The 22173-nt window shown below is 50.5% G+C and overlaps 1 protein-coding gene across 1 annotated transcript in view; it reads left to right on the forward strand.

The window, feature by feature from the left end:
* LOC111845786 (teneurin-3-like) overlaps positions 1–21270 on the forward strand; it is a 301519-nt gene extending 280249 nt beyond the window's left edge. The window contains exons 32-42 of the mRNA XM_072707755.1: positions 1710–1959; positions 3312–3332; positions 5119–5351; positions 7093–7247; positions 8106–8980; positions 9835–10010; positions 10845–11080; positions 12248–12544; positions 14411–16022; positions 16223–16353; positions 16919–21270. Coding sequence (XP_072563856.1) covers positions 1710–1959; positions 3312–3332; positions 5119–5351; positions 7093–7247; positions 8106–8980; positions 9835–10010; positions 10845–11080; positions 12248–12544; positions 14411–16022; positions 16223–16353; positions 16919–17674 — 4742 coding nt within the window. The 3' untranslated portion in view covers positions 17675–21270. The remainder of the gene's footprint in view (positions 1–1709; positions 1960–3311; positions 3333–5118; positions 5352–7092; positions 7248–8105; positions 8981–9834; positions 10011–10844; positions 11081–12247; positions 12545–14410; positions 16023–16222; positions 16354–16918) is intronic.
* The last annotated feature ends 903 nt before the right edge of the window (positions 21271–22173 follow it).

Here is a 22173-nt window from a genome sequence, read left to right on the forward strand (position 1 = left end):
TGAGCCTAGATATAATTACAAATGCAATTTTAACATTATGCTGTTTTTGTTCTGAATTACTAAAAGGCACCGCAGGTTTGCGCCTGTGGGCCTCTTCGATCGTGGTGATGCAGCTTATCGACACCTGAGTAAGAACAGGCATCAGTCGCCTTATCGCTCCCATTGTTCACTCGCACGCCACTTTTTTTCCTCGCCATTTCTGGATTGTTGTGTGTGCTTCGGGAGATAAGCAAAACCAAAGCCATAAACAGCCCGACGCCAGGAATTAGCAATAAAAATGCGTGTTATGGATTTGCGGGAAAGTACACCCTTTTAATTAGTTATTTATGATGTAGTGAAGTCCTGTCACCGTGTCCTCGAGCGGGCTGTGTTCAGGGCGCGTGCCTCTCTCGCTTGCTCGCGCTCGCCGTCCCTCCGAAAACCCGTGGCTCGCGGCAGCCGGCGGCCCCCGTGAAAGCGAGGAGGTCGCAGCTCGGATTATGCGGGGGATGCGAGTTAATTTGATTTGGGACTCCGTGACACATGATTGTCGCAGAAACTCCGGCCTATTAATTCATAGAGCGAAGTCGCGGCCCTAAGGTTGCGAGCTCGGGACCCACCGAAAAGGTTTCTTTCGTTTGTTTAGCCTGTATATCATCCGGCTTTCTGAACGTATTAGTGGGTCACTTTGAACAAATAAGGTCTGTAGATCACTGCGGGAATCCCATTCTATGAATGTGATAAGTAAAAACATTAGATTATTATTCTGCTGCGCAAGTTATTCGAAGCGACTCCTGCGGACTGGAGACGTAAAGAATGTTAACACGCTCGAGCGGCTTGATGTTACATCGTTCACAGTAGCCTACACGTTTGTTTCCGTGGTCTTGAGGATAAGAGCGCATGCCCTCCTGGGAGCGGAAGCGCCCCAGTGTGCCCCATTCACCCTGGAAGGTGGCGCTGGCTGTGATCGCAGTGAGGCGGCCGTCTCCGCAGCCACAGCCGACTCGGAAACACAGCGGCTCTCGCTTTGTGTTCACACTTTAGTAATGCTCAGCGTGTCCTGCGTTAGCTTTCACGTAAAGCTTCATGTAAGCATATTTAAAAATTAAACGTCATTTAAATATAACTGCTACTACCGTCAGCCTGCTACCATGAACGAATGTTTAACTTATTAGAATTGCTATGGCTTCTATTGTTTTTTAGATGGTTAAAATCCAGGACATAAAACAACTTTTCATATTTTTAAATACCCTGATATTCAGATTACAAGTAAATCCTGCAGTGAAATGTATGTTCTGTCAGTTTTTAAAGGATTCACTCAGCAGTGTAAATATGAAAACAATTACCCATTGTAAAAGGGCTTATCGATTTTAAAGTATGACTTTGCTATGCAAGATAAACTCTTTAAAAGGAAAAACGAATAAATTAGCATTATTAATACTACTGATTGAAAAAAGAACCATGGTGTTTAAATTGATTCAGTCTTGCAGCATTTCAGTCACGTTCCTGCGCACTCAGAATGCGGCCAAGGCTGCGATATCAAACTGAAATTAGTCTGAGATGAGCTTGTACTTCTACTGGTGTCAAAATTAAGTTTTCCTCAGCTTTCGGAAATAGATGTTACTAAGTCTGCCTCTGTCTCACGCTGGGAATTAGAATCGTGCGGGTGCAGCCTGAGGGCCTTCCCGCCACAGCGATGCAGCTGAAATCGGCCGTTTGCCACCCTGCAGGCATCCTCTACAAGGGCGACGGCGAGAACCAGTTCATTTCCCAGCAGCCCGCCGTGATCAGCACCATCATGGGCAATGGCCGCCGCCGCAGCATCTCCTGCCCCAGCTGCAACGGCCAAGCGGACGGGAACAAGCTGCTGGCTCCTGTGGCCCTGGCCTCCAGCGGCGACGGCAGCCTCTTCGTGGGCGACTTCAACTACATCCGCCGCATCTTCCCCTCAGGGAACGTCACCAGCGTCATGGAGCTGAGGTAGGCCCCGTGCTGGGGGGCCACCGCCCAGGCTCAGCTTGGCCTCCCCCTCTGATGCATTTGGTTTGCTCTGCCGGATACGCATGGTGTGTCCCGCCTCTGATGTCCCGACGGGCTGTGTCCGGCGGACGGCCCAGACAGTCGCATGCATCTTGGCCACATCAAAAGGCCGCCGGTCCTGTTTGCCAGCTGTCCCCGTGGGCCCCGCCGGCTACCCGGAGAGGAGTTGGTCCACTTCAAAGCGGCGGTGGAGTGCAGGGGGCCGCACATCTGGGCCGACGGCACGGGGACCGTGGCAGGAAATGGCCGTCCCGTCAAAGACTGGGATCAAAAATACATTTCTTACATACCTAACTGACTTTCACACAGCCAGCTTATTAAATGTGATTTCAGTACAATGTGCATCTTTCTTGGAGTTTAATTCAAATAATATTTATGCGGTTTAAATTATAGAGCCACCTATTTATAACAACATAGTGCATTATTATTATTATTATTATTATTATAATTATTATTACATAGATATGCTAGTGTGCATATCCAGAGCTAAATATCTTTCCTAGACTACATGCATACAGTCCATCTGATCCAGAGTGATTTTTAAATGGCCTATTAAATCAACTCTGAACTCTGGTCAGAGTAGACAGCTGAAGAAATAGGTGATAAACTAAACAGCGGAAAATAAGGGCGCTGTGTCATTTAGCCTTTACACCAGGGGTGGGCAATCGTATCCAGAAAGGGCCGCTGTGTGTGTGGGTTTTCGCTGGAAACTCCCTAATTAGATTACTAATTACAGGACTGATTGGCAATACCTGTGTTTGTACAGCTGAGCTAAAGATTATCCCAAAACCCTGCATACATCCTGGCCCTCTGCGGATGAGGTTGGCCATCCCTGCTTTACACTGTATTTATCTGGAAGCGACGCGGGGATGGTCACCCGCTCGTCTGCTGAGTATTACTTAGGAAACACTGTGACCTAGACAGCAAAACCGTCCCCTTCTGATGTACACATCGTATAGAGATTAGGCGGCCATTCCTGCACTAAGACGGCCAGCATTCTGCACGCATGTTAAAAAAGTGATTTAGAAGTATATACTTATTGTCTCTGACATAATCAATAAGCTATTATGAGCCTGTTAACCTTAGTGGAAGCTGTGATCTAACATGGCAGTCATCTCCCGGGTGTAAAATTCTCCAGCAAAAAATTATTGCTGAAATAATTCTCAGCTGCTCTGGGACTAAAGGGAACATCTTTGCTAACGGCCTCCTTCATCGTTTTGTCCACACATCTTTAAACTTTACACTAAAACGTGTCTTCTTTCTCTCCCTCTCTCAACTTCTTCTCCGGTAAGAAATAAAGATTTCAGGCATAGGTAAGAACCGCATGTGTGTATCTGAGCCTTCAGTGTCTGTTAAGTGGGGTCAGTATTTACTGTGGTTTCCCCTTACAAAAATGTCTCATTCATCTACCAGGTAACCTCAGCATTCAGCGAAATTCAATAGCATCCATTACTTTTCCAGAATTGATTACCGTAGGGCCACGTTCGCCTAGAATCTGGCCTGACAGTAAATCAGTCATCATTTTTACAATCAGTTTGGTCAATCTGTCAAAATGTTAACAAATGGGCAGAATCCCTTAGGGTCCCAGAATAAATTGATGTAATTGGTAATGCATTACAACCCAACAGTCTGTAATTTAACAGATTACATTTTTTAGCAAAATTCTACAGATATTCTGTTAAAAAAAAAAAAAAATGTGCTGTAATGGTGACATTTTTGTGAAAATAGTTCTCGCTATTTTCCCATCATGTTCCATTTTCGATTTAACTGGTAATTATGATGGATTATTAGTTCAAAATGATTACATTCCATATCATTATTTTCATTAGTGGTGGTAACAGTGCTGTTATTTCAGGACAGTGTTTTTGGTTTAATTGGCCGTGGGAAGCTGTCAGGGTGAAGCGGACATGTTGGTCACGCGACAGGGGAGCGATCTAATCAAAGGTCTTCATCGCGTGCCCCCTCATCCCCCCCCCCCCCGCTACGGCAGCCTGATGTGCAGCAGCCCTGCCCAACTGATTGGCTTTTTTTGGAAAGGGGGTGTTTTAATGGGAGGAGGGAGGGTGTCTTTCTTTTTGTGAGTGTTGCTGAGGCCCAGGCTGTGTCACCAGGGAATGTCCGTCTTGCGGCAGGCCTGCCTGCCCCCAGAGCTCAAAGAGTTCCCCATAGCACCCCCACCCCCCCCCCCACGGATTAAGAAAAATTAACCAATCACTTGGCGGTGTGAGTGTAGGTGTCAGGGAGGAATGTATTTTTAGAAAGCTGCTTGGGCTCATTTTCCTAAGGCGTTGGCTGTGGAGATAATTCCTCATGCGATATTAATTGTAATGAATTATCAATAGAGCGGAGCGAGCTTCTGCACTGGAGCTCCATGGCTGCTGAATGCCTAACGCGGCGTCACTGGGATGCATGCGGCCGCGGTGGCGTGGCTGTCACCCTGCTCCGTCTGCGCGTGTGGCCCGGGGGTCACTACGGCCTGATCTGCCTGCCTAGGGCCCCCTCGCCGTCCAGCCCCGTCGACCCCCACCCCCCTGCTTCCCTAATGATGACTGCTTATCCTGGGCCGTTCCGTGACAGCCGCTTAGCCCCGTCTGCACACCCGTCACGTTCCGCTCACCTTATTTTATTCTTTTTTCACGCTCGCCGTTCTCGCCATCTGCTTTTTCTGCTAAAATAACAATAATAAATAAGGAGCTAATGAGCCGTCGTAATAGGTAAGGGATCCTCGCTGATGTGACTGTTATTTGTGGCTCCCTTTTACACCGATCGCGACGCAGTCCCACCAAGGCGGCGCTGGTGGCCAGCGTGTGACATGTCGGAGGACATCTTTAATGCCCTGTCACACTGCGGCCTCTTATCTTCGCTTTTTCTACTGTCCTGATGAGGGACTCCCATCGCCCGCTGAGGGTTGTGTCGCTCATCATTACTCTGTGGTCTTCATCGTGTATTCATGCATTTTTTCCCCCTTCTTTTCCTTTTTTTTGTTTGTTTGTCACACGTCGTTCTGGGACAGGCAGTGCGGGTGGGGGGAGGTGTGAGCTAGTCAGGAGTTATTATTTCTTTCTGGGATGACACTGACGGTCCCCCCCCATCCCCCAGCAACAACCCTGCCCACAGGTACTACCTGGCCACAGACCCCGTGACGGGCCAGCTGTACGTCTCTGACACCAACTCGCGGCGGATATACCGGCCCAAGCTGCTGATGGGAGTGAAGGACCTGCTGCAGAACAGCGAGGTGGTGGCGGGCACCGGCGAGCACTGCCTGCCCTTCGACGAGGCGCGCTGCGGCGATGGCGGCAAGGCCACCGAAGCCCTGCTCATGGGGCCCAAAGGTAGGACCCCAGGGCTGTCCATTCAGTGCCTGTAATTTCACACACCAAACCACAGCGTCACCTCAATAGACAGACAGACAGACAGATAGATAGATAGGTAGATAGGTGGGTGGATGGATGGATGGATAGATAGATATATGCTTTATTGTCCTTGTAAGTACAATGAGATATAGTTTGAAACGCGTCAGCAGATGCACAGTATATTTACAATTAAAAAGATTCTGAAGCATACAGTTGAATCGGATAATAAAGTATGTACAGACACTATATATGTACACAATATATATGTTACGTGCCTCTGCTTCTCCCTCCCACATCCAAAAAAAAACAAACCCATTTCAAACTGTTTAAAAGCATCAAACAAATGGCAGTTTCATATTGGGGGGACTAAGTTGATCACTTAGATATAAAGGTCTGTTTATTGGGGGGATGAATAAAGCCAAATTAAATAGCAGGGGCCACAGCTCCTGGCTCCTACCGCCTCGCGTCGAACTCTGCAGCATCCCAAGATTTAGTGTCCCCTTCAGTCACCTCTGACCGCGTAATGTGGGGTTTGACCTTTGGAGTCTAAGGCAACAACCCATAATTAATGTGCACAGCAGTTTCCGGGCGCGTCGGACGCCATGCAGAGTTTAAGCAGTTGGAGCTAATATCCTGGAACCACAGAATCGGCATCTGGAACAGTGGAAAACCAGAAGACCACCTCAGAAACAGTAGACACAGGCCCGGTCAGACCCTGCGGCATGTCTGTGATACACCTCGCTGAGCCCAGGGGGAGGGATGGGGGGGGGGGTTTGGGGACAGGGTGATTGGGCGGGCAGCGCTGGCCCCGTGTCCATTTGGGCCCCGGGAACTTCCGATTCCCTTAAAAAAAGAGGTCACTTCCTGCTCTCTGAAACGGCACTTTCTGGGAGTTGGATCAACATGGAGAGAGTCGCTGTGGCGAGCAGAGAGAGAGACTGTGAGGAAGAGAGAGAGAGTGCGGACTACATGTCAGCACCAGATGGCTGAGATCTCCCCCCACCCCCCCAGATGGCCAGTGGACTGTGGGCTCGAGAATGACACTTTTTATCCGTCCGTTTTTCCAGAAACTGTCGAAAAGCCAGCCCTCTAGAATTCATCATTATCCCTCTGTGCCGGTCCAGCCGCCCATTAGCCACACGCGTGCGCTTCAGCGGAGACCGTAACTCACGCGAGCCCCTCTGCAGCCTCCGACGGGTCAGGGGGCCACCCTGCCAATCTGCCTGTTTCCAGTTTAACCTGAGCCTGAGGGAGGCGGAGCCTCTCTGCGGGGCGTCGAGCCCAGCGCCGCGTAAACAGGCCCGTCACCGCGGGCTGTGGGTCGCCCTTCCCAGAGCGCCAGCCAGCAGCCCCCTCCCTGGCTCTCGGAAGCGTTCGGCCCCAAAGTCAGCCATGGTTTGGCATTTTACCTGGGCCTGTATCCATGGAAACCTGCCGCTCGCCTCTCTGTCATATGTAAAACAGCGAAAGCTGCCGTGAGTATGTGGAAAGGTCCCCCTGCTCTTTAATTACTTCTGGAATAGGATCCTTTTAAGTGTAAACCTTATCACGCTTCTTTAACACCTCGGGTTAGGAGATGGTCTGAAAGCGATCGTAGCTTCTTGCGCATGCCGACCCGCGGGATCCTCCTGTGCCAGGGAGCCAGATGTTGATTCTGAAAGCGTTTCTTCTCAGAAACCAGCGCGGTGTGGATTCTGACGGTCCCAACCCCCACCCCCAGGTATCGCCGTGGACAAAAATGGAATTATATACTTTGTCGACGGGACGATGATCAGAAGGGTGGACCAAAATGGCATCATCTCCACCCTGCTGGGATCCAATGACCTCACCTCTGCCCGACCTTTGACCTGTGACACCAGCATGCACATCCGTCAGGTGAGCCTCGGGACTCATAGTCCTTTGTCTGTTTTTTGGATATTTTTTTGTATCCACAGAGTCTGTTTAAGACAGAAGTACCTGAAAGGGTGACAGCTCCCCCTGGTGGCAGCTCCTTTGCAGCAACAAACCCTGTCAGGCACCACTGGTGAATAGTGATGTGACCCATTAATCACTCAAGATGACAGGTGAACCGCGCGTCTCTGACCTCACCCCGCTCCGGCACAAATACGGCTCCGTGAAACACCGGGCCATAAGCGAAGGAAAACAATCAACGCAAATCGACTGTAAAAAATGGTGTCCTGTGCCTTAAATGTAGCGTGCCTGTGCCAGTCGTGCAGCTTAGCTCCCTGGCGTTTTAACATTACAACATACTGTGTAGTTTCAAAATCACATGCTGACTTTGCCGACTAATCGGGCTTTTTCTCGCCGGTTAGTGCATCGCCTCTCAAACTGTGACCCTTTTAGAACCTTTGGGCCGTTGGTTAAAACAAGCCACTGTCCCTAATCACTGGGGAGGTAATTAGCCCCCACTGCACAGAGGTAAGATTTACGAGGCAGCGATGTAACGGATGTGGCAGACAAAATAAAGGAGGTCTCCGTTAGTCCAAAGCACCCCAGGATTCTTATGGCTGCTTTCACATTTATTTTGGTTGTGGTTTTAATGTAGAGCCAGAGACGAGGACCCGGTCAGGAGATGAATGGCATGAAGGCAGGCAAATCGAATCAGAGTGAAGCGTATTCCACCATCATGGGGAAGCATCCCTCTTCATCAGTGTCAGGCAGCCGCGCGGGGTGGGGGAGGGGAGGGGATATGGGGGCTTCCGACGGCGAGTGCTCACCATGCTTGTGTCGCAGGTGCGTTTGGAGTGGCCCACGGACCTGGCCATCAACCCCATGGACAACTCCATCTATGTGCTGGACAACAACGTGGTGTTGCAGATCACGGAGAACCGGCAGGTGCACATCGTGGCCGGCCGGCCCATGCACTGCCAGGTGCCCGGTGTGGAGTACTCCATGGGCAAGCGGGCCGTGCAGGCCACGCTGGAGTCCGCCTGCGCCATCGCCATCTCTTACAGCGGTGTGCTCTACATCGCTGAGACGGACGAGAAGAAGATCAACCGCATCCGCCAGGTGTCCACGGATGGCGAGATCTCGCACCTGGCGGGCGCCCCATCCGAGTGCGACTGCAAGAACGACGCCAACTGTGACTGCTACCAGAGTGGAGACGGCTACGCCAAAGACGCCAAGCTCAACTCACCGTCCTCACTGGTTGTGTCCCCGGACGGCACGCTCTATGTGGCCGACCTGGGCAACATCCGCATCCGCGCCATCTACAGGAACCGGCCGCAGCTCAACTCCATGAACTTCTATGAGGTGGCCTCTCCCGCCTCCCAGGAGCTCTACATCTTCGACGTCAACGGCACCCATCAGTACACCACCAGCCTGGTCACCGGCGACTATAAGTACAACTTCAGCTACAGCAATGAGAACGACATCACGGCGGTGACGGACAGCAGCGGCAACACCCTGCGCATCCGCCGGGACCCCAACCGCATGCCCGTGCGGATCGTCTCCCCGGACAACCAGGTGATCTGGCTCACCATCGGGACAAACGGCGGGCTAAAGACCCTCACTGCCCAGGGACAAGAGCTGGTGCTGTTCACCTACCATGGCAACAGTGGCCTGTTGGCCACCAAGAGCATTGAGATCGGCTGGACCACCTTCTACGAGTGAGTTCGGGGGGGGGGGGGCTTCTTATAGACTTCAGACTGTTCACCTTGCTGCCATGTTTCTTGGAATGGCTCTTTTCGCACGTGTAGTGGCAATTTTCGAAACAATAGGGGAACTCATCCAGAAAGGGGGTCTGACTGGGCCCCTCTAGGTTAGGCTGCCTCACAGTGCTGCTGGAGGTGAGAGGCCCGGTGTGGTGATGCTCCAGGCAGGAGAGGCTGTCCTGGATTGGGAGGAGAGAGCAGATAGAGAGAGGAACTGTAATAAATCTCCGGGGACAGCGCTGGGGGGGCGGACAGCCGAGCTGCTGAAAGGGGCTCAGGGGTAGAACGTGGCCCCACAGTGCTGTTACTCAGTAGAGGCACCCTGACCAACATATACAGACCTGCATATAAACGTCAGCTTTATGTCTGTTCAGATGCATATTTCTTGATGGCAGCCATTGTAAACCTGTGGCTGTGAGAAAGATTACGAGGCTAAATCCCAAAACGTCACATTTGCTGTCATGTACTAAGATGTTAAATAAAGTCGTATTGCATGCGTGAAGCGGCTCGTGTTCCACGGCAGAGCGCTTGCTGCAAAGAAGTGTCCCTGTGCCAAAAGCACTAAGTTGTCCGTCCTCTGAGTAGAGGAGTGAGAGCAGCAGTTGAAGAGATGGAATCAGATCCAGGGCCCATTTCTGTTCAGTGTTTCTTATCTCCAAAACTGAGTTGGTATCCAACAGAACCACCACTGAGATCTAGCTTTTTTGTGTTTTTTTTCCCCTACTTTATCGTCTTTCGGTTGTCTGTCCCTGGGCTGCTGTGGCCTTTGGTCGCTCTGATATCCATGAACGGTGACTTCTGTCCCCCAGCTATGACGGAGAAGGCCGACTAACCAACGTCACCTTCCCCACCGGCGTGGTCACCAGCCTCCACAGTGAGATGAAGAAGGCAGTCACGGTGGACATCGAAACGTCCGGCAGGGACGACGACGTCAGCATCACAACTAATCTTTCCTCCATCGAGTCCTTCTATACTCTGGTTCAAGGTGGGGCCGGTTGCTTGTTCAGTCAAGTGGAAATGCCCAAAATTGCATGTACAGGGGCTAGAGAAACAGCTGACAGCCATTCATACTCCAGCCAGCAGCCAAATTCTCTCCGGTGCAGGTCCACTCAGAGCACATTTGGGGTGCCCAGTTCCTCCCTCGCTGATGCCCACGTCGTCCAGCAAAGTCAAAGTCATTTCTGTTTCAATAAAGTCGGCAGCAGTGACTTTGACCTATGCCCCCCCGCCGACCCCCACCCCAACCCAGCCAGTGAACTCAATTTCATTCCTTGCTCCACGACATGGCCTCAGACAATAGGAAGCGTCTTCCAGCCTTCCAGAACCAGGCGCCAGAAATTTGGTGGTAATTAAACGGCCGCCCCCACCCCCCACCCCAACCAATCGGACAGGCTGGCAGTTCATAACGGGCGACAAAAACGGAGCGAGGAACTATCAGGCGGGTGGCTGGGGACTGGGGAAGGTGAGGGAGGAACACCGATTAGCTGTAAGCCACCTCAGGTGTCGACATCGCCGCTGCGAATTCGGGGCTGCCAGGCGAGGCGCCCATCAAAGGCGGGTTTGACGACGGGAAGAAAAAGCTCTGTAAGCTTTTGTTACCCCGTGCATGTTTTGCGGCTCCTGTCATGAGCATGAGAAAGACGCCGACCTTGGCTCCGTGCCCAGGAGCTCTCTGCGCTTCCACCTTGCCCTTTAGCAAGGCTGCCAGGAAATCTCTCCTCATCTGTTTCGCACAAAGAAAACCTCTGTGGTAAAAGAGGAGTGAATGCGTACCTGCTGTTAACTCCTCCTCTCCTGTGTGTGCCCCCCCCCCCCGCAGACCAGCTTAGGAACAGCTACCAGGTGGGTTATGACAACTCGCTGAGGGTGATCTACGCCAACGGTATGGACACACACTACCAGACGGAGCCGCACATCCTGGCCGGCACGGCCAATCCCACGGTGGCCCGGCGGAACATGTCTCTGCCCGGGGAAAGCGGGCAGAACCTGGTGGAGTGGCGGTTCCGGAAGGAGCAGACTCGGGGCCGGGTGACAGTCTTCGGCCGTAAGCTGAGGGTGAGCCGCAGTTCTACCCCACCAGGGCGCCGAGCCGCTTATAGCGCCGCTTTAGTTAGTCCGCAGGTTGATAGGAAGAGTTCATTATGGACGGTCGGTAAACTGTCACACACAAACAAGTGTGAGCCACATCGCCCAGGCGTTTGTTATTCCGTACGCAGGGAAAGGCAGGCCACTCTCTGACAGCTAGCGGCAATTAAGGCCCCCCAATTAGACCGAAAATATGGATGTGTGACCCCGGGATGTAGGCGCGGCTGTAACGGTAGCGTTTTTCGCCTCTTTAGATGTGCTTGAACCCCGGCTGAGCCCAGCCTAGCAGCGGCGTGTTGTTAGCGCTCTGTTCCGCAATCGCGCTGCCGCGTTCCGCGTCGACATCGGCGTCTCCCGTTAATTGGAAAGCCGCGTCAAGGACCCTGACACCGACCGGTTCAGCATCGCCAAGGGGCACGGGCTGGGTTTGTTTCCAATTTGCCGTGTTTATGCTAAATATGACCCCCCCCCCACCCCACCGCAGGTGCTCAGCCCCCGCAGCCTGCCCCCAGTGCCGGATGGATTGTAATGAATTTGCATTTAGCATGCCTAATATTAGGCCGCGATGATTGCTCGGAATTTAAAAAGCACTCACTCTCACCTGGGAGAAGATGAATCTGAATCAGCCGCTTCATCCGAGTCATTATGCTGAAGTGTCTTAGAGGCCGGCAGCTCCTTTAAAGAAACATGAGGCCATTACTGCTGCCTTGTGGTGCTTTTTCGGCGGTGGCTGCGAAGCCAGGCCGGTGGCGTACTCCCTCTGCATCTGCAGAGTGACATCGCTTCTGATTTATGGGAAATAAATTGGGCTGAGGTCAGGAAAGGATCCGCTCCTCTAAAGCCTGTCATCTCCAAATGAATAGCTGCCACTGAAGGGAGGCTCACGTCGAGCCGCTCTCGTGCTCCTTTGTTTGTTTTATTCTTTTCGAGCTTCTCTGGGGGCCTTGGATTGGGTGCTGGAAAGGCATCCTTGGATGGTTGCCGGGGCTTCGGGGTAACACAAAATGTCTGACTGTCATCGATACCAAATCAAAGGCTTCATCACACAAAATGTCTGACTGTCATCGATACCAAATCAAAGGCTTCAGCTGGATCTCTCTCACTTTTACTCCCCACTGCCCCCATCTGAAAAATTAGGTGAACGGTAGGAACCTCCTGTCTGTCGACTACGACCGGGCGATGCGGACGGAGAAGATATACGACGACCACCGCAAGTTCCTTCTGAAGATTGTATATGACTCCTCTGGCCACCCGACTCTCTGGGTGCCCAGCAGCAAGCTGATGTCGGTCAACCTCAACTATTCGTCCATGGGCCAGGTCACCAGCATCCAACGCGGTCCCACCACCGAGAGGGTGGAATACGACAGCCAGGGGCGCATCGTGTCCCGCACCTTCGCCGACGGCAAGACCTGGAGCTACACCTACCTGGAGAAGGTGAGATGTTATCTCCTGCATCGTAGGCGAGGAAAACTTAGGACGTGTTCAGCAGCTGAACGTGTTTGACCGCCCTTGACCCCTTAATGTATGTCATGTGACTGCAATTAAGTTAATCGTAGCTGTTTACTAGCTGTATAGATCTGTTTATCTGATTACATTTAAATTTGAAACTTATTTTTTAAACATTTTACGAAGCAGATGTGTTACATAAACACACACACAACAGCAAAGGTATCATATAATTGAACAGCGCGGCATAAAAGAAAATTTATTCACGGTTCCGTGAGCTGTGAGTATACCAGCGCTGCAGCGTGCGGGGGCTGAAAATTGGTCCTTTTTTTTAAGGACAAAATGAAATACTTAAGAGAAGTGAAACACTTAGGAAGAGAAAGATGCCTGAGAAAACAATGCAGGACAGGAGAACATCATTAGAAAGCACATCGGAGATGTTTTATGGCTATTAGATTGTGTAGAAACCAAAATATAAAGCTCACAAAGGCTGGGATTGTTTCCTGCCTTGATCAAAGGAAGGAGCTTTTGTTGAAGAGGGTGAAAATCCACATAATGAAAAGGACAGAAATGGCTTTATTGTTACAGAGCTGCCCTGAAAGTACTGTACAAACTGCGAGAGTCAATAGTAAACAGCAGCGGCTTCATTTGGCTGTTCTTGTCAAGGCGGTCTGTCAGCCTCGAGGGGTCCACGGAAGAATAACTCATGGCTTTGGTTGGGTTTACCGTCAAGATGACTGACAGGAATCTGAGGGATTATGAAAGCAGAATTATCGGCCAGCCATCAGCCCAGCCTGAGCAGGGAAGCGGAACGTAATCCGGGGGTGGTGGTGTTATGAGGGTCAGAGCTGAGGCCTGTTCCCAGCATCCGGTGGGGGGAAAATGACCGACCGCCATTCCCAGTGGGGCTGCTTCAAACCCAGCACAGGGCGTGTTAGACGTCTGACAGTCCAGGCCTTCCTCCTGCTCACCCAAAGGTGCCACAGAGGATCTGGGCAGCGTCTCACCCGACGTGAGTGATAGCGTGCTTGTGTGTGCGCGCATGTCTCCACACAAGTATTAAATATGCATAGATTTCCCCCTCCTGCTCATCGGCTGCCACCGATGCGGGTAGCGTGACCAGGAAGAGGGATATCGACGAGGCAACATCTGCAACACGGGCGTCTGGGGATGGTGGGTGAAATCCATCGCAGTCGGCCTGACAAGGTGAACGGTACTCCCCGGTGTGGCAGGCACCCACTTAGAGAGGCCAATAAAAGGCCTCCAGCCCCCGTTCACTTCTTAAATAACAAACAGGGATTGAAAGCCCAAACCGTGTTGTACAGCTTTGCACGGAGCCCCGTTTAGATAGGCCACAGCGAGGATGGGTTTCCTTGCTGCATGCCACCGGCCCCTCTTCTCTTCAGGCCTATTTCCCGGTGTTTTATTCCGCTTCTCCGTCAGAATACGAGTCTCCGTGCTGCGATAAAGATAACTCCCTGACCTTCCTGCGTTTCAACTCCTTTCTCTCTTTTTTTTTAACGGGGGGGACATTCTGTAATAATAAACCGTTTGCCTTTTGATTTTATAATAATATCCAGTTCATCTTTGAGAATATGGGAACCCGCTGTTCCGCTAAGTGGCTGTGATTTCCACCCGCGTTACGCCATAAGTAGTGGCACGCCATGAGGTCCGAGTTAATAATTGCCGAGTGCCTTAGAATTATCCATCTGAGCACATTAAACGTGCCATGTGCAGGTTGAGGGTAATTGAGTTAAAAAAAGGATTTTGTTGCCAATGTTGAGTATCGGTGGCTGTTCCGGTGTCAGATTCTCCTTTCCTGACATAATCTCCACCGTCCTTCTCTCCCTCCAGTCCATGGTCCTGCTGCTTCACAGTCAGCGTCAGTACATATTAGACTACGACCTGCAGGACCACCTGTCAGCCATCACCATGCCCAGCGTAGCCCGGCACACCATGCAGACCATCCGCTCCATCGGTTATTATCGGAACATCTACAGTCCCCCGGAGAGCAATGCATCCGTGGTGGTGGACTACAGTGAGGATGGCCAGCTGCTACAGGTGGCCCACCTGGGCACGGGCCGTAGGGTCCTATACAAGTACCGGAGACAGAACAAGCTGTCGGAGATTCTGTATGACAGCACCCGCGTTAGCTTTACTTATGATGAGACAGCAGGTGTCCTGAAGACGGTGAACCTGCAGAGCGAGGGATTCATCTGTACCATCCGCTACCGGCAGATCGGGCCCCTGGTCGACCGGCAGATCTTCCGCTTCAGCGAGGATGGCATGGTGAATGCCCGCTTCGACTACACGTACGACAACAGCTTCCGCGTCACCAGCATGCAAGGTGTCATCAACGAGACGCCGCTGCCTATCGACCTCTACCAGTTTGATGACATTTCCGGAAAGGTCGAGCAGTTTGGCAAGTTTGGTGTCATCTACTACGATATCAACCAGATCATCTCCACTGCAGTCATGACCTACACCAAGCACTTTGATGCCCATGGCCGGATCAAGGAGATCCAGTATGAAATATTCCGTTCTCTGATGTACTGGATAACCATACAGTATGACAATATGGGCCGGGTAACCAAGAGAGAGGTTAAAATTGGGCCCTTTGCCAACACGACCAAGTACGGCTATGAGTATGACGTGGATGGACAGCTCCAGACCGTGTACCTCAACGAGAAGATAGTGTGGAGGTACAACTATGACCTCAATGGAAACCTTCACTTGCTGAACCCGAGTAACTACGCTCGTCTGCTCCCGCTCCGCTATGACCTTCGCGATCGGATCACGCGGCTTGGGGACATTCAGTACCGCATGGATGAGGATGGTTTCCTGCGGCAGCGGGGCACTGAGATCTTCGAGTACAACTCCAAGGGCCTCCTGGTCCGGGTCTACAGCAAGGGCAACGGCTGGACCATACAGTACCGGTATGACGGGCTAGGCAGGCGTGTGGCTACCCGGACCAGTCTTGGCCAGCATCTGCAGTTCTTCTACGCTGACCTGAACTACCCGACCAGGATCACCCATGTGTATAACCACTCCAGCTCGGAGATCACCATGCTGTACTACGACTTACAGGGCCACCTCTTTGCCATGGAGATCAGCAGCGGCGAGGAGTTCTACATTGCCTGTGACAACACCGGCACCCCACTGGCCGTCTTCAGCAGCAATGGGCTCCTCTTGAAGCAGGTCCAGTATACAGCGTATGGCGAGGTCTACTTCGACTCGAACCCGGACTTCCAGCTCGTGGTGGGCTTCCATGGGGGCCTGTTCGACCCCTTGACCAAGCTGCTCCACTTTGGAGAGAGGGATTATGACATCTTCACTGGACGGTGGACTACCCCTGACATCTCGACATGGAAACGAGTAGGCAGGGACCCCACACCCTTTAACCTCTACATGTTCCGGAACAATGACCCAGTGAGCAAGGTGCATGAAGTAAAGGAGTATGTCACAGGTGAGAGACCGGTGCTGGACGCATGACCTCACTTCAGCAAAGCTTCTATCAGTAATGTTCTGTTTGTAATTAACTGCTTAAAATAGAAAAGTCCAGGTCAGCATTTGTGTAAAATAGTATTGACATGAGCCATATGGGTTCTCACTGTTAGAATCACACGTGATAATAGATAAATAGTTACTTTTCCTCACTCCTGGCAGATATCAACACCTGGCTGGTGACTTTTGGATTCCACTTGCACAACGTGATTCCCGGCTACCCCATTCCCAAGTTTGACCTCATGCAGCCCTCCTTGGAACTGAAGAAGAGTCAGCTTTGGGATGACCTGCCTGTAAGCTCTCTCAAACTTAACATCTAATTTTATACATGATTTTTTTTTTGCTTCTGAAAAAAAAAAACATAAAATGCTAATGAACTGCCCCAGCGCTTAGTGTTCGGTAAATTTCAGCCTGTAGGTTTAGAATAAACACTAGATTTTTCATGGCTTTGCTGGGCTAGTAAAATGGCCAATTATTCTCCAGCACTGGATCTTTTTCATGTATTTGAAGTGCAAATTAACGCATTGTTTGATAATGATAATCCGGCTGCTATCAAATAGCAAATTATGAAGTCGATGAAAAGCTCACTCATTCTCGATCTGAAAGGCCACCACATTTTTAAATGAAAGTACTCTTTGCTGATCATTGTACACTAAATCTGTTCTCTTGGCCTAGATATGTGTTATGTGTGTGTTTTTTTTTCTGCTTCTCTTTGTGTCCTGATGCCAATGTTAGATAGTACACTTGGGTTGCCATTATTTAGCCCGTCTGGGCACTAATCACCATCTCCCACTTCAGCTGGCACGCTTCGGTCAGTCTCTGCTGTTTCTCACATGGCTACTCTGCTCCATTCCACAGACCATCTCAGGGGTCCAGCAGGAAGTGATCCGGCAGGCCAAGGCCTTCCTGTCCTTTGAGAGGCTTCCGGAGATCCAGATGAGCCGTCGACGGTCCAGCCGAGAAAAGCCCTGGCTGTGGTTCGCCACGGTCAAGTCGCTAATCGGCAAAGGGGTGATGCTGGCAATCAGTCAGGGTCTGGTGACCACCAACGCACTCAACATCGCCAACGAGGACTGCATCAAAGTGGCAGCAGTGCTTAACAACGCCTTCTACCTGGAGAACCTGCACTACACGGTAGAGGGCCGAGATACCCACTACTTCATCAAGACCACCTTGCCAGAGAGCGACCTTGGGGCACTGCGGCTAACCAGCGGCCGCAAAGCGCTGGAGAACGGCGTCAATGTCACCGTGTCACAGTCCACCACCGTGGTCAATGGCAGGACTCGCAGGTTCGTGGACGTGGAGCTGCAATACGGCGCCCTGGCGCTGCACGTCCGCTATGGCGTCACGCTGGACGAGGAGAAGGCCCGCGTGCTGGAGCAGGCCCGGCAGAGGGCACTGGCAGCCGCGTGGGCGCGGGAGCAGCGGCGCGTGCGGGACGGCGAGGAGGGCGCGCGGTTGTGGACCGAGGGGGAGAAGAGGCAGCTGCTGAGCAGCGGGAAGGTGCTGGGCTACGACGGCTACTACATACTGTCCGTGGAGCAGTACCCCGAACTGGCCGACAGCGCCAACAACATCCAGTTCCTTAGGCAAAGTGAGATCGGGAGGAGGTAACAGACTGTTGCCGGTTGCCAAAGAGACCGCTCACGGCTCGGAGTGTCCTCCGTGTGCCTTGGGCCGTAGCCGCGACGGACTGGACACAGAAAACAACCGGCCGCTCTGGACTCAAGGCGGCCCACGATCCACATTTCTGTCCGGAGCACAGCCTCTATCGAACTGCGTGGACTCTCTCCCAGATAAGGAGCAAACAATTTGTACAAGTGAGGCGTCTTTGAGAATGACCCTGGTGATCCGCTTAAAAAGAGAAGTAAAGAATAAAATAGAAAAGGTTTACATACACATATCACAGCACTCATGCGGACTGATGCTTATAAAGCTTATTGATTTTTGTTACGAGATGGTGTCTATAATCAGCTGTTTGTGCTCATTCCCAATGGTTGACCTTTGCTTATAAAAAAACAAAAAAAAAACGATTATAAAGCCAGTAGTCTCGCTCTCCAGACCCAGGCAAATGCTGGGAACCACTGCGGCCCCTTCATCCCACTGGCCGTTGTCTAAGGATGCTGTCAGCGGTGGCCAGGGCCTGCAGCCCAGTGCGTCGGTGGGCTCGTAGCGGTATCATGGGGCAGGAACAGAGCCAGCCAGGCGGAGGAGTAAAGGACAGGCCGTCGTATCCGGCAGAGTCTCAGAAAAGCCTTTTCACCCCAGAAAGGATCCGTAGCGGGTTTTTGTATGAATTCCCACCTACTCCTACATTCGATATTAGTCTCCGAAAAGGTAATTACTGTAAAGTGTTTATACGCTAAAAAGTAAAAACAAACAGATTTTCCTGTCACACATTGCTGTTTTTACTCTTCATAAATTTTAAATATTTTAGTCTATTAAAATTTATGGTAATGTTAACAAAAATTAAAATAAACAATCGATGGTACTTTCTACAGGTGTACTGCTATTCAACATTTTTCTTAATTATCAGTCGTCACGGCTAATTCTGGTGTACAGATCGCTGATGTTGGATGTGGAGCTGAATAGTTGCAAGTAAAATTTATAGGAATATGATTTCTTTATCAGGCTTTTAAATCCTGTCAGGGGGAATAAAATATACGTAGGAGCTTATCAAATGTTTTTGCCGTTTGGTAGCACCAAACCTCTGCCTCTGATTAAATTGTAGGGAGTAAATGGTTTTCCCTCAGAGAAACTGCTGTCTGGACAAAGAGAATTGAAACATTTCAAAGCATTTTGCATTTGTGTGTGCAGGACTCACGTATGCCGATTCCACTGTTTGTTTAGACGAAAGTATTCCCGATCATTTCGGAAGCGATTGGCTTCTCCTACGTTTTGTCAAATTAGAGAAACTTGCCAGTCCCACAGCTGCCCAGAATTAATAGGGATCTCTGAGAGCTTCGCAGAGCAACCAAATACTTCTAATGTCTTACCATTTTTTAATGCTAACCATTAGCATTAGCATTTTTTAATGCTAACTATTAGCATTGCCATTTCAGTATCTAGGACACATGGTCAGCTGCATATGTATTTCATGTGAGCTCCAGCTTTCACATATATTCTCATGTTGTGGTGTGTTCAGAAAACCAAGGTTCTGTTCGTGTGATGAAGTGGTGGGCGGGGCCTCTGAGGGTGGGGGCTTAGAAATGGCCCTTCGATACTCTGACACCAGCAGAGAGTAACACCATGGGTGGGGCAGAGCTAATTCGAGGTTACACCAGTGTGCCAAGGGTGTGCAGGAGATGCGAGCTTAGCTTTATGCAGAAAAGGCAACACATATTACTAACTGCAATGTTTTTCTTATCAGTGTGAATTTACCCACAGGGAAATACTTGTAAATACTCTTTATAAAATATTGTGCAACTGTGTGTACAGACTGAGAATTATGATTTTTTTGTTAGTTTTTTTGCTTATTTTCAGCTGTTGAATTGTATTGCTTAGAATATTTTTATATACCTATCGGACCATCGGATTGAGTGTGACAGCAGCACTCCTAGATTGTACAGTATTTAGCTATTTTTATGGCGCCCAATGGGTGGAGGTGTTACTGGTCTACCGCTGACGGAGCCGACCAGTAGCTGTTAGCCACACTGGCCTGCTTCTCTGAGCAGCTTCCAGCAACTGCCACAGGAAGTAGGCTAGACGTTGGGACCAGGAAGTGCCACTGATCCCCACCTCAGTGCCCCATATCTGTGCAGTCCAGGCGATGCAGCCTACGAGTTTCGGGAGGAAAGGCTCTCTGTGTATGGACCGTCACATGGGGGGGAGGGGCAAGGAGATCATTCAGTGTGCACTGACAGGAGGCCATTTTGTAGAAAACAGAGGTTTTCTTTGCTTGTTTCATTTTGGAATTGACTTATAAGAATGTGCACAAAAAAAACAAAAAAAAAACATGGAAAACTTGCAACACTGCACGGAAGTGCTTTGTTTCCCTCTGGTTGCCATGGGAATGAAAGAGGTGCCATTGGTCAGGGAGGGAGGGAGGGAGGGATAGCAGGAGTGTGAAAGCTGAAGGTGAAGGAGAGACACTTTTGTTGTTTGCATGCCTAAACTGTGTAATGGCCATCTACACTCATTCTCGAGACGTGACAATGTGCATTTTGCTCTGTTCCCTCTCTGTGCAAATCCCCTTCAGGAACAGTCGTCTGTGTTGTGTGTGACAGTGCACTATGGGTGCTGTAGTGTATGAAGCCAGTAAGTCGCTATGTTCACTGCCACACCGCCGAGCGCTGGCAGATCCCGCCCGGCGGGTACGCATCTGCGACTCACCGCGCCCCAGCCACATGTCACATCCAGCATGCGTGACTGGGGGGGGCACAGGGAAACGGACCTGTCTGACGGGGTTCCGTTTGCGGCATCCTGGGCCGACGGGGCTGTGGGAGGAGTTAAAGGCGTTACGCAATCGTTCCATTTCTTAGTGAAGCCTGCGGCCCGTAGACTGTAACAGTGGCAGACAGGTAGCAGTAGGGGGCAGTATTCATCATGTGTCCCGAGCTGGGTGCCCCGTTTTCACCAGTGGGCCTACAGGACACATGTCACTCAGCCGACGCTGGTTTACCCCCCCCCCCCCCGCAACTTTCATCGTCACCATCGTCATCAGTTGCGAAGGTGTTGAGATCTTCACAGGCTGGAGGCCCCGAGTGAGTGGGGCTCCTACACGTATGGCGGTGAGCAGAATTTGAACCACGACCCGTTTGTCTAGTTCATAGCTATCCTGTGTGGATTATGTCGCTTATAGACTTCTTTGGTATTTTCTTTTCTATTTGGTTTTGAAGGGAACTTGGTAATGATGCTATTTTTTTTTGCTTCCTGGAAATCAGAGAAAAAAATGCTGTTTTGCTTCGTAGGTCTCCATCCTTCTGAGAGTCTCGGTCCACGTGGGAAACGACTCAACTGTAAACCAATAATGTGTCAGTCCTGTTTGTAACAAAGTTACAGAGTCATCTTAATTTATTCTGAGATTTATTTGTTCCCAACCAGCATCTCCCCGTTTATTATGTTGTTTTCTATACCCATTGCTGTTTAGAGTGCAATTAAGTGCAATTTAATGTAATCTCAAAACAGTCATTTCTGGGACTCTTCGATGTGTTATTGGTCCAGCGAGATCAATCATACAAATAAAATGTAATACTGTAAAGCTTTCTGAACACGCTGTTGGCTGTTGATTTTTGCTCTTTACTGCAGTGAGTGGTTTATGTTAAAGAAGGGGGGGCTTCCCATGGGCTGCCTGACCGCTGTCTGCTGGGATCTGTCAGACAGCTGATTGAAAGCATGGGGCTGCTTCTCCCATTGTAGCCTCCTTCCTCCAGCCATTGGCCCACATTGGCCCTAGCAGGGAAGAGTAGAGTGTGCACACTAAGGCCCAGTATCCACAAACACTCTGGACTGACTTATCCAGTAAAGTATCAACCCCCCCAACACTGACTCATCCATTGGCTAAGCAGATCCTCCCATCTTTTGTGAGACTATACTGCTTACTCTCACACTCATTCACCTTGTTTGATCCTCAGCTACTCACACGTGTGTGTGTGTGTGTGTGTGTCTGTAGTAGTAGTAATAGTAGTACAAAATACAAAAGACACAATACTGTACAAAACAGTACAAAACTAAATTGCAATGTGCAAAATAAAGTGTGCAACCTTTAAATACTATACTATTCTTGAGGGCTGGTGACTGAGTGGGGAGAGGGGTCTGGGGGGGAACCTTATGTAGCAGTTGATGGCCCCTGGGAGAAAAGACCTTGGATGGGGCTCACTGCAGCAGCACGGCTGTGTGAGTCTATTCCTGAATGTGCTTCTCTGCTTGATCAGGGTGTGATGCAGGGGGTGTGAGGCATTGTCCAGTATGGAGAAAATCTTCTTGAGTGTTCCCTTTCGGACGGTTGTTTCAAAGGAATCCAAGTGGATTCCCAGAACAGAGGCAGCCTTCGTAATCAGTTTATTGAGTTTGTTTGAGTCCCTTCTTGTAGCATTGTAGCCCCAACACACCGCGGCATAGAAAATCGCTCCTGCAACCACAAACTGGTAGAACTGCTGTAACAGAGACCTGCA

This window comes from Paramormyrops kingsleyae, chromosome 25 (assembly GCF_048594095.1).
Source record: "Paramormyrops kingsleyae isolate MSU_618 chromosome 25, PKINGS_0.4, whole genome shotgun sequence".
Taxonomy (NCBI): domain Eukaryota; kingdom Metazoa; phylum Chordata; class Actinopteri; order Osteoglossiformes; family Mormyridae; genus Paramormyrops; species Paramormyrops kingsleyae.